General features: G+C 26.5%; 1 protein-coding gene across 1 annotated transcript in view; it reads right to left on the reverse strand.

Moving 5' to 3' along the window:
• Nucleotides 1–2,211: 2,211 nt before the first annotated feature.
• The window catches only part of LOC145965828 (proto-oncogene tyrosine-protein kinase ROS-like), an 81,111-nt gene continuing 70,097 nt past the window's right edge, over nt 2,212–13,225 (reverse strand). The window contains exons 3-11 of the mRNA XM_083089551.1: nt 8,735–8,828; nt 8,279–8,599; nt 7,795–8,097; nt 6,138–7,573; nt 5,995–5,996; nt 4,781–4,877; nt 4,388–4,599; nt 3,648–4,121; nt 2,212–2,725 (exon numbers count right to left, since the gene is read on the reverse strand). Coding sequence (XP_082945677.1) covers nt 2,384–2,725; nt 3,648–4,121; nt 4,388–4,599; nt 4,781–4,877; nt 5,995–5,996; nt 6,138–7,573; nt 7,795–8,097; nt 8,279–8,599; nt 8,735–8,828 — 3,281 coding nt within the window. The 3' untranslated portion in view covers nt 2,212–2,383. The remainder of the gene's footprint in view (nt 2,726–3,647; nt 4,122–4,387; nt 4,600–4,780; nt 4,878–5,994; nt 5,997–6,137; nt 7,574–7,794; nt 8,098–8,278; nt 8,600–8,734; nt 8,829–13,225) is intronic.

Below are 13,225 nucleotides of genomic sequence, written 5' to 3' on the forward strand. Positions count from 1 at the left end.
AAATATAGTTACGCAAAGCAATTAATAATTACATTCTTTTTTTTCGAAACAATTATGTGTTTTCTTTACACCAATTGATTCCTCTCATTATTTTGTACGCAAAGTATTAAGGTAAGATAATCGAAAAATGAATATTTTACAAGATATTTTACGGTTTATGTAAAATTAAGAAATGATTTCAAGCCTTATAACTCAAAAAGTACTTGAGGGAAAAATATTTTATTATAGTGTTTTGGAAAGCCCTCGAGATAAACTACAAGAATATGCAATAAAAAATAGGGGACGCCATTTAAGAAATTGACAGTGACCTTCATGTGACCTTCCAGCGACTATTCAAGGTCAAACCATTGCCACCATTTTATAGCTCTCTTTAAACCAAACAACTTTTATTTGAAACATTTTTCTCTAAAATGCTTTATTTCTTAGATATTCGACCGTTTCCGGACTTTTCGAAAATCCTGTATATTTCGTTTGACATTAAATATTAAATATAAAGAAGAATCATAGAATAAAAATCATGTAAAGAAGAATCATATAATAAAAATATTAAATTAGAGATTACAATAATTTATTAATAACAATTATACAATTCGTATAGAATATTTAATCGTAATCAAAGTTACATTTTCAAATTAAGCCCTCTTACGAGAAAATAATAATTATTCTACAATCGTAACAACTGGAGAGTATCAAAATATCTTTGTGAATTTTGTGCACGTGTTTAAGAGAACTAACAACAAATTAAACATGTCTAGGAAATTATATTCCAAATTAAAAAAGGTACTACTAAAAAAATCCTCTAAGTAAAAAGATAAAGATAGAAATTTATCCGTAGAAAATTCTAATAAAGATATCGAGAAGAGAAGGAGAAAGAGAATTTTTTTCGTCATATTTTGTTTTTGTGGTATTTGTATAATAAAATCATTAAAATGGCATGTGTTTCATTAAAGAGATTAATTTATTAATTAATTTATTATTAATTTATTAAAATTTCAGGAGAGAGAAAGATCATCTGATATATTCCTGTAACCTCATGAATCAAACTTGATAAATTATATAAAATCTCTTATATTACGATTAATTCTACGATTGCACATGTTCAATGGGAGATGTTGCAATATGTATCCAATGGATCCATTATATGATATATCGGTAAGCAATTTTTTTATATATAGTTATTTTTACTAATTTTAATAAGAAATAATTGATGAAGATAACGATCAATTATAACTCTTGTAAATAATACGTTAGTCAATGAGTCAATATTTTATAAGCAATAAGTAAAGTTCTTTTCATTTTCTTTTCTATAATTGAAATCTTATTTATGTGTCTATCGTTTTTCAGCAAATACAAAAGATGATATTCAAACTTCCGCGTTTCAGTGAATTGATAAATAATCATTGTAATATACTTCACAATTGGAAAGTCAATAACTTGATGAGTTTCTTATCACGATGTTTAAGAAGTGATATTGAAGATATAGATATCGATTAAGAATATCGAAATATTACAAATTCAATAAAGGTAGTGTATATAATATATCATCATTGTGTATAATATACAATAATATATATGTACATGTACATCTATATGTATATGTATATGTATATATAATCTCATATTTAATATTTTTTATAATGTAAAATATTATACATATCTATAAAACGTTGTCAGTATTTAGTGATCTTTCAAAATGATAGACCGTAATTGTGTGTAAATATTATGCATTATTAGCTTTATTAAATATAGCTAGTGGAGATAGAGCAATAAGTATAGTTCATTTTTACAACTGCATACTTTTGTAATCATCAATATAATTTAAATATAAAGTAAGTCATTAAATATAAAGATAAAATATATGTATATACTTATCCCGAATGATGTAGAAATTCATACATGATAACTGTTATAAATTCAAAAATAATTATATTATTATATTTATATATTCGCAACTAATTAGGATATTATTCGCGTTTCCTCTTTCACTCATAAATTTTAAAATCATTTGTAATTATCGGTTATATATAATGTCGAAAATTAATTATATTTCCATGTTGAAAAAAATATTGTTTATACATATATATATAATCGCAATTATTAGATTCCGCTTCGATTACTTAAAAATATAAATTAGATATATCATTATATTACATTGTTTACAATTATGAAAACGGATGTGATATTTTTTAATAATCAAAATTTTATGGAAGGTAAGATTAAAAAATTTCTTTTATCTTCATTGATAAATCTAATATTAAGATTAAACCTGAAAATAACAGAATCAATTTAGAAATATTCTAGAAATATTTTTTCTATATTAAGATTTATTGAATCGTTTGGAAAATAAGATAAACATTAATGTAATTATATCGGCTAAATAGTACTAGTCGACTGGACTCAATAAGGCATCTTCCATGTTCTCTCTTAATGCTATAATATTTTTCAGACAAAATTCGAAATTTGGTCTAGCATCCGCTGCACTCCAGCAACGTAGCATCAACTGGTACAATGGTGGCGGACAGTTAAGAGTCATCGGCAATCTGCCTCCAGCACGTACATAATTTATCACTTCTTTATCAGTCTTGTCAAAATAAGGTTGCTCACCCAACGATGTAATTTCCCACATTAATATCCCAAATGACCAAACATCGCTTTGAGAAGTAAATTTTCTAATCATCAAAGATTCGGGTGCCATCCAGCGAATAGGAAGCAAAGCTTCTCCTTTCTAAAACATGATTTAAACAAAAATTTAATTCTTTGATTCAAGTTGTTCATTTTTAGAATATGTGCAAAATAAAAAACGTTCATTTATTTCTTGCTATATAAAAACTATTTATATTCTATTAGGTGTATAACTAAGTTCCCGCCGCTCATAATTAAATGGCTCCAGCTGCAAATGTAGTGAAGTTAGTCATTTGTCAATAAAATTGAGTGCGCAAAGATTCATTTTTTGTGAAAGAGATATTTTTTGAATCGATTTAAAATGAAACGTGATGAGTTGGTTTTTCGACATATACTTCTTCACTGCTTTGATTTAAATAAAATTGCAGCTGAAGCTCATCGATTGATTTCTGAAACAGTCACGGCTGACCGCTACCAACAACAATTATACTGATTGAATGATGAATTGATGCGAAAGAGGCCAGTAATTGACGTAAAGTGATTCTTTACACAACGCGCGACTTCATGTTGCAAGAATCGTAAAAGAAACACTATTGGAGCTCGAATGCGAAGTTCTCCCGCAACCGCCTATTCTCCAGACTTAGCCCCATCGGATTATCACCTTTTCCTATCAATGCAACACGTGCTCGCCGATACACACTTCTCTAATTACGAAAAAGTCCAAAAATGCATCATCAAACGATCAATGGATTGCTTAAAAAAACAAGTCGTCGCGGAATCCAACTTTTGCAAAAAAGATGGGAAAAGTCATAGAAAACAAAGGATTATGTTTTGATTAATATATTAGTTCATTTTCTTATTGAAATAAGTGTATTTTTCAAGTAAAAAAACGGTGGGAACTTAGTTATACACCTAATATATTACTTAAAGAAACAATGCAGGATACTATTATGATAAACAAATGGAAAGTATTTTCGAAAGAATTCATTTTTTAGTCATTAAATTTTTTTCATAATTATATTTACCACGCGATAATAATCATTTTTGTAGATATCTCTAGATAGTCCAAAATCTCCAATTTTGATGACACGATTCTCGCGATTTCTCGAAGATACTAAACAATTGCGACACGCTAGATCTCTATGTACGAAACGCAACTCTTCCAAGTAGCAACAACCTCGCGCAACATCTTCGCACATGGCGAGCAAATCTTGCAAACGCAGAGCAAGCGAATCTGACGCTTGCAAATTTCGACATTCTCTCAAATATTTTAACAGATCACCAGTTTCCATCAATTCCAACACTAGTAACGGAAAATCCCCATCTAAACAAACAGCCAACAATCTTAATATATGTTTGTGTCGAAAATGATTCATAAGCTTGGCTTCCTCTAACAATTTCCTTTTCTCATGGGAAGAAGCATCTTTTCGAAGCGATTTTATTGCAACGGATATTTCTGTGCCCGATTTTTCTAAGTTCTTCACCTTTCCTTGAAACACCTGCGAAATATTTCACACAAATTTACATGCGCACTTCATTAGAAAATGTATAGTTTAATGTCAAGTAATATTATACTTTACTTTATATTAAATAATTCAACGAAAAATATATAATAAAGTGCATGCTTGTTGTCTCATCTAAATTTTATATTACCTATAATCTATTATAAAAATTCATGTAATTTATATCTTTATTAGAAAATACATATCTGTTTTGTTGATCCAGAAATTAATTTGAAACATTGCTTGAAAAAATTAATTTTTACCATTCCGAATGCGCCGCTTCCAAGACGTTTTGTAATTGTAATTTGTTTACGTGCGATTTTAGTTATCGCACATTCATCCGGATTACAATGTAACATAGGATTGTAAATCCTATTGAATTGTATGTTTCGGTAAGGTACTTCATGTAGAATCGCCAATTCTACATCGGTCATTGTTGAAGACAAAAGTTGTTCATTATTACCTCTGCGATGCACTGTTATACAATTTCGAGTTAATTATGTAATAATATGTATTATAAAATCTATTGCTTTTTAGTAAATTTATTCGTTTAGTTTTATATAAGTAAATTACTATTTTCAGTAAATCTCTAGATATTATATCAGATATATATGTATAATCTACAATTCAAGTCGATACCTAAATCAAATACTTACAGTAATAAAAGTAGCAGACGCAGATTATAGTAACTATAACGATAAAACTTAACATCAATGGTAGATAATAATTTGTATCTGTAATTTCAGGAATATTCTAAATAACACCTATATTACGCAAAAATATAATTTTAATATCTTCGTGTGTGTATGTTTTTACAAATTTATTTTTACTTATAACTTTATTACAAAACTTAATTTTTTTAAATTTTAGGCCTATTTATATCTAAAAAAAATAGCGAATAATAATATAATATCTATGCAGCACAGAATGTTACAACTACTTTGCAACAATATTGCAATATCACAAATTGCAATGCAACATTACGGAAACATTGTAGAAATATAAATTAACAAAATATGAATTAGACATTAGCAATATGATATTTATATTTTAGAAACATTTTAAAATTATAACATTCTTTAATTTATCTATAAAAATAATGTAATAATATATTTTTTATATTTGTATATATCCGATGAATTTTACTTTTTTGCAGAAGTCAAATGAAATAATGGCATAGTAATAATATCAGTCGAGTAAATATAATTCTAAAATAAAGATAAGCATTGCTATTTTTTTTATTAAAATATAGATAACATTTTATATCAATGTTACAATATATTTTACGATATATTTTTACTTCATGTACGAATACGATATTAATCTTCAAAGATAATATATCTTTTTATTATATTAGGAATAGATACTATTATTATATCTATCATTATATTTTTCTATGCATTTTTATGTACTTTTCACATGCAAATATATATAATTATAACGGATCTTTAAAATTTTTAAATAAAAATATAATTAGTAATGTTTAATTAATTCTATAACTATAATCTTTATATATATATATATATATATATATATATATATATATATATATATATACCCCATTTTAAGAGTATAAAAAACATTTAAAATAAAAAAAGTGATTCGTTAGTAAGAGTTTAAAGTAATTTTGTATAAAAATATAACATTTTATGTTATATGATTATGTTTAAATATAATTTCGCAATATATTATCTTAGATATGATTATCATAGATATTGCAAACTTCTATTTATATCAAGCTTTTTAATTTAATCAAATGTTTCTAAGATATTCATCCATCAAAAACAAAAATATGGTTGCAATAACATTGCACTCTTTCCAATATATTACACTGTAATATTGCTACAATATTTCATTGCGAAAAGCGGACAGCTTAACTTCATCACAATCTTATAACAATAACTCAGCAGAGTTTCGCAATCGATTTGCAAAATTGCAATGTTTCAATAAAATTATTCTGCAATATATCCGCAACTTTATTGTGCTGTATGGGTATTTTCATTTGCTTACCACGTTTGCCAAGTGTTGAAAAAATAAATCTTTCATCAGCCGGCCATATAAAATATTCCTCATATTCGGGATATCTCAATATCAAGCGAAAGTTGTATGAAGTTCCCGATTGTAAATTTTCGACACGGTATATTACTTCATTATTATAATTCATTTTAAAATAATTCATTGTTTGCCACTTTTCTGCTGCAATATCTTTGTACTCTATTGTAAAAAAGATCGTCATATTAATGTTTGAGATCCATGAAATATTCATGCTATTTATGTTGACCCCGCCCAAAGTAATATTGTTTGGTTCTGAGTATATGTGAGCGATCTTGCTTAAACTCTCGTTGTACAAATCGCTGAAATTACTTGGATACACTCGCACGTATATCAAGTAATCTTGTACTGGTAGCGACAAGTTCATCTTTGTGAAAAATCTGCCGTCTGCTATACGTTTCAGCACATTGATCAATTGTTTGCCTTCTTGTTGCGTGCCGTTCACTAATGTAACTGACTTCCAATGCACTTCGTAGGTCACGGCCACGCAGTTCAATTTCTTGGGTGGCATCCAATGAACTACTGCTATAGTAGGCGTCAAACCTAGAACACTTATGTTTTCTGGTGCATTAAGCTTGCCCGAAATAGTTTTTACTGGTATCACATTCGAATCCAATGGATTTATTGATAATTGATCAAAGTAAAAATTGCTTAAAGTAAACTTCAACTTGTACTCTGTAAATGGTGTTAAGTTCTGAATCTCGTAATATCGCTCGTACGTCTGCACATTGAATTTCTCAGACTTGTTGAGGTTGTTGTCTGAACAATGGCTTACAGAGATATTATATACAGTAATTGGTAAATTATATTTTGTGCATCCACTCTTTACAACCGGCTCCGGAAGATTCACAACGATGCTGTTTGCCGTTGTATTCACATTCTCTAAATTATTAACTTTTTCGTCAGGTGTCAGACATCTCATTGGAGGATATGGTTGTAAAGATTTATCAAAAGCATAAATTCTTTTAAACATCCTCTTATCTGATCTTATTATTATCTTTTCAATATATTTGTATGCATTTGAGACGCTCTTGAAACTTGCATATTTCTTTTTCAAAACGTAGACAGTATATTCCCAAAAATGTCTTGCTAAAATGTAAATATTTGTTTTGTCAATCGTCATAGTTTGGAAATAGCCACCTACGTTTTTCTTGTGTAAAATCGTATTGCACTTAGAAATGTTAATGTCTGTCACAAATATGTAATCACTATTTAACCAGTAAATTAACGGCTCCTCATTATTCATGTTGTCAATTATTATATGACTATAATAAAACATACGAGATAGGCAAAGGGTTGAATTTATCTGAACAATTTGCTCGTTTTTTCCATCGAGATGATATTTCATTATATCATATTCTCTATTCTTCCAAATGTATGATAGGGAATATAAAATTCTAAAAAATATATAATTATTTTACTCATTATAAAACATTATTTTAACAAAAACAGAAACTTGTATGTAGTAAAAATTCGAAATTCTTATAATTATATAATAATTTATTTTTTTTTACTTATGATCTTAATTATAAAACCACGTAAAATTATAGAAAAATTACAAATTTGCATAAATCTTTAATGGAAAATTATTTTTTCAGGAGAACGGTAGTAAACGTACCCCATAGACGGTGATACATTTAAATTGTCAATAACAATTTCTGATTTGACAATCTCATCAAATTTAATTATGCCATTTTCCCACATTATTAAGTCGAACTTTACAATACAATGGAAGCCGGACTCTTGATAGGTGAAATATAGATTTCTTGTTACCCAGTCAATGCAGAGATTATTTAGATCATGATCAAAGCTAGTCATTTTTGTGATATTATTTTCTTTAATCTTGAATGTCATTAGGTCATATTGGTTTATCCAATAAATTCTATTGTCTTGTATCGAATAAACGACATTTGATACATATCTGAAAAAAAGGAACTATAAATGTATAGTAAAAAATTATAGTTGAGATTTCTAATTTTATAGTTATTACTACTTTAATGTTGATAATAATAAACTTGTGCATAATAATAATTTTAACTTTATAGTTAGTGTTAAAAATAATTTATGATAATTATAACTATTTTTTTTATCACTATACATACCCTATCATTAAGAAATTAGTAATGTTTAAATCCACGTCCATTATTTCCATACCTATATCCGTTGTGAGTAATAATTTAGGTATTGTATTTTCATGTGTAGTCGACACATTGATTAAATCCGTGTAAGGACCAGCAACAATTTTAGTATGCGCACGTACTCGAAAATAATATGTCATGTTAGATGTTAGATTGTGCACCGTGTGCTCCAATTTTGTATTTGTGATATTTTTATCGTCGCAGGTTTCTTTAAAGTCCTTGAAGAAAGAACACTGCACTTGGTATCCTTGTATTATTTCATCGGTAAATTCAGGTTGGTTCCATCTGTAAAATTTTAGTCATTTTATATTTAACAAAATTATTACGGAATTAACATTTTGATATATTCATGTCGTTGAATTTAAGAAAAAGGGAGAAAAATGAAAGAAAGAATACAAACTGAGAATTTAGATTCCTTACCTCAATGTCACAAAAATGTCGTTTACTTTTTCTGTGAATTGACTGTCGAATTGTACAAATGCTCTGAGAGATGTTGGCTTGCTCAAACTGCTTTCTAGAGATTTCAAGATCGTACATATTAACATAATTATATATAAGATTAAGTGGATTATCTCAGTAAATCAGAAAGACCAATTTAATGTGAAAATAAAGGAAAGAGAAAAAATAAATGTAAACTACAAAATATGGAAATTAGCACAGTATTGACCTTTAAAAACATAATATAAGAATTTTTTGCGTCATTTAAGATTTAGAAAAGTAATCGTTAATTCATGGCAAAAACGAATAAATAACTTTTAATAAAGTACTTTTCGAAAAGTTCCTACAGCTTAAGAAATTAGAAGTATAATATTTGCGACTGCTTTAAAACAGAGTAGCAAATTAATTAAATTGACTTTACCTTAAATTATGACAATTTTTATGTACAATGTTATGTTTATATTATGCTTTTCTATTTCCTTGTTGGACGGAATAGAATTTATATTCTTCTCACTACTGGAAGATATTTTTAGATTTGATTTCCACTCTCTCTTGAATTTAAATTACATTTACAGTTTTTCATCATAGATTTTGTTATTAATGTTTTATGCATTTTTTTGCAACTTACCGATAGATTCTGAGATGATAGAAATGTTTGCAAGTGGAACTTCATCGACTTCTCGCTCATTTCTCGCAGTACTATCAGAATGACTCCGATTAGATTTGAAATTTAGTACATGATGATCACTTTTCTCGGACATTGAAATATCCTTCATAAAGTATAACATACGAAAAGAATTAAGTGAGTATCGTTGAAGCAGTTGTTTCTGGTGCTTTTAATGATAAATTATATAAATTATAAAATTAAACGAAAAATTGCCATTCGTTTCTTGTTTGCTTAATAATACCGGTTTGATATATACCATTCCTAAATGATATAAATTGAATGTGATGTAGTTTTATTCATATCGTAAATCTATTATTTATTTATTTTTTTAAAGACATCTTGTATATCAAAAATAACTCATGTCAAAAATAAAATCAATCAATAGGTTAAAGAGATTCAATGAGGATTCATAACAGAGTTTTAGCAAGTAGTACAAGCGAAAGTGTAGCCTTTGTAATTATTAAAACAATTTTGTCTAACGATTTGATTCTTTCTCACGATAGGTTAGTTAACTCTTCTCAATTTTACCGTAACATATATTTCTTTTCAAAAATTTGCTGATATTACTAAAGGTTTAATAACGTTTGTACTTAGGGGTATAATCCTTCGGTATAAAAGTGATAGTTACCTTTGTGTGTGTCAGTACTAAACCGTTCAATAAAACACATAAAATTGTTCCAAACATAATTTGCATTTTTCGTAAACGTTTGCACTCAATCGGTTTCCGTTGAATCCTCAATTAGGTTTTTTCTCACTCTACTAATTCTGATGAGTTAATCGAATTGATATTAATTCATATATATACATATATTTTCGATAAATTCCTTAAAACTCAGTTTTAAAAAATCGCAAGTTATTATCTTCTAATATTATGCTTTTAGATTTCTCTTTATGGTCGCGATCACAATATATATCTTAAGATTAAATTAGAGAATTCTTAGTAAATAAATAATTTCTATTTTTTTTAGGAGAACAAATGACAATGCAAAATGATACAAAATGATCATTTGATTGTATAGCAAACAGAGGAATATAATTATTATCAGCTTTCCTTTTTCATTAATATTATAATAGAAAAACGTTAATAAAAAGATAACCACAATCAAATTACAAATTATCAAAGAAGTTATAGAATTATAGATCTTGTAACATTTTCAGCCATATTCAAGCACATGCAGCGTGTAATCGAATTCACTTAAATATTTATCATATCTTTGGTTTTATTAAATATGTAATTATGACAATTCGTTCGTACGATTGTGTTACTACGTATGCTTTTCAAAATCCACTATTTGTACACAATTTTTTGTGATATTCATATGATGCAGTTTGAATCAAACGATAAGTAACGCGGTAGTGTGTTTGGCTAGCGATCACAATACTAACTGACTTCGAATGATCAATCTGATCATATGTTGCCATGACGTTTTATTAGCTGCATTCCGTTTGTAATTTATTTTTCTCCACGGAGATACTCGCGTTATTTCAAAAAGAATTAAAATCTTTAAAAACTGTTTGACGAAAAAGTTATATATGTATAAAACAAAAATAGTTCTATATATAAATAAAAATAATTATATGTATATATAATTGTTTAATGAATTTTATTAAACTTTTTATATTAATTTATTTCTGAGTATCTTCTCTTTGGCATAAGAGGCACGTTTACTATATAAGAAGATATTCTGATATAAGAAAAGTAATAATGGATTTAAAAAAGTGATTTATACGTTTTCTGTGACATTCATATAATGCAGTTTGAATCAATACGTAGCGTTTTTAGAATAAATCTAGTAGTTCTAGTATAAATAAATACAAATTTCCAATAGCACATAAATTACTAATTAATAAATAAAATAATTGTACGAGTTATTATTATCGTTATTTGCATCGAATAACCTTATAATATAATAACGTATATAATATAACTTTACTTAATATTAACTTAACATAATATACTTAATATAATATATAATATAATATAATATAAAAAACTTATAATATTATTACTTAATATTACTTTATCATTTTAATTATACTATTGTAATTTTATATACGACAATTTTTATATGCACCAGTGTGCATTAGTGTACTCAATCAAATTCTCTCTTTGTCCCGCTATAAATCAATTACTTTTTCCCAAAAAGTGATAAACACTTTAATTACGTGAAATATAATTGAAAATAATTTTGTAATGCTCCGGTCTCCTTTTGTGACTTATTCAGTCCATTCATATATTAAATGATATACAACATTTTTATTTTCAAAAATATTTTTATATTATTAAAGAAACATTCTGCTAAGAATAATTAAGAATAATTCTGTATATTAAGAATAACTAAGAATAAATTAAACAAGTATTTATATAATGGTCTCTTTTTATATTCATGCATAATAATAGACGTATTTTCAAATATTTTATAAATTTATAAAAATTTATTCCCTCCACAGCAATGATATATATATGTACAAAGATTTATATGTACAGTTTGAAATAGGAGAAAGCTCCAAAACATAATATAAAAAAAGCTTGAAAAGAAAATTACAATTGTGTGTTAACATTTATGAATTTACAAAATAGTTAATATTAGATTAAAAAGTGTGCAGATCTTATATAATATATAAAATACAAAAATACACATGTTAAATATCTAATAAGTATCGTAAGAAAACAAACATTCAATTATTAGTACATGCATATCCATCTATAATTTTTTCTTCATTAACTAACAATAAGTTATTTATATCAGTTAGATAATACATATAACAATAATATTTATTGGATTCAATATATCATCTCTTCTACATCACTTCTTAGAACTATAATATTTTCGAGACAAAATTTGAAATTTGATTTAATTTCCGCTGCATTGCAACAAGACAGCATTGATATCAAATGGACAGTTAACCTTTAATTATCAATTGTCAATAGATGACGTAAAACAACGTTTTATGGCACGTGGCTGTCGTCAATAAATAACTTAAGATATGCTATGATGCCCGAGGTAGCACATATTCGTTTTATATACGTTTCTTACACGTATCCAATGTTTTTTAATCGTAAAACATTAATAAGAAACGTTTCTATAAAAACGTTAAAACCATAGTTAAGGAAACATATTTTTCACGTTTCTAATATAGACAAAATAAAAACTAATTTTTATTAATCAAATTATATATACATATATACATACATATACATATACATACATATATATAAATATATAGGGGAGACCGAGGATAAAAGTAACATTTTTTGTATTATAGGTCACTAATTAATTATCGTTAGAGATATAAAAAAAAGATTATATGTTAAAAAACTCCGTTTATTGCTCTATTATTATACCTACGTTTCAATCTCAAATGATAGATATTTAAAGAGCTACTATAGCTTTTCGCAAGTTCGTTGTTACTTGCAAGATATTACTTTTATCCTGGGGGCCTGGGACGAAAGTAACATAATCTGGGGATAAAAGTACCAGTTCTTATTTTCGGGAAAATAAAATAAATATTACTTTTTTCAATTTAAGGCAACTATTATTATAATCTTTTATTAAGCAAGATAACTTTTATTATAAATTTTTTTTTTGTATTATATTACATTAAAGTAAAAAATAAAATAAATATTTATTTTTATCATGTTTGAAAAACTTAAAAGAAATAATCTTCGTTAAGCAAAATAATTATAATTTATATCATAAATTATAAGTTATATCATAAAATAATTATACTTAATATCACACCAGTTTTGTACTTCTTTAAGTCTAAATAATAGTTTAATTCTAAATAATAATATAAAAATTGTA

This window comes from Camponotus vicinus, unplaced genomic scaffold, assembly GCF_025532165.1.
Source record: "Camponotus vicinus isolate PSW18456_S1 unplaced genomic scaffold, iyCamVici1.0 SCAF_14, whole genome shotgun sequence".
NCBI lineage: Eukaryota > Metazoa > Arthropoda > Insecta > Hymenoptera > Formicidae > Camponotus > Camponotus vicinus.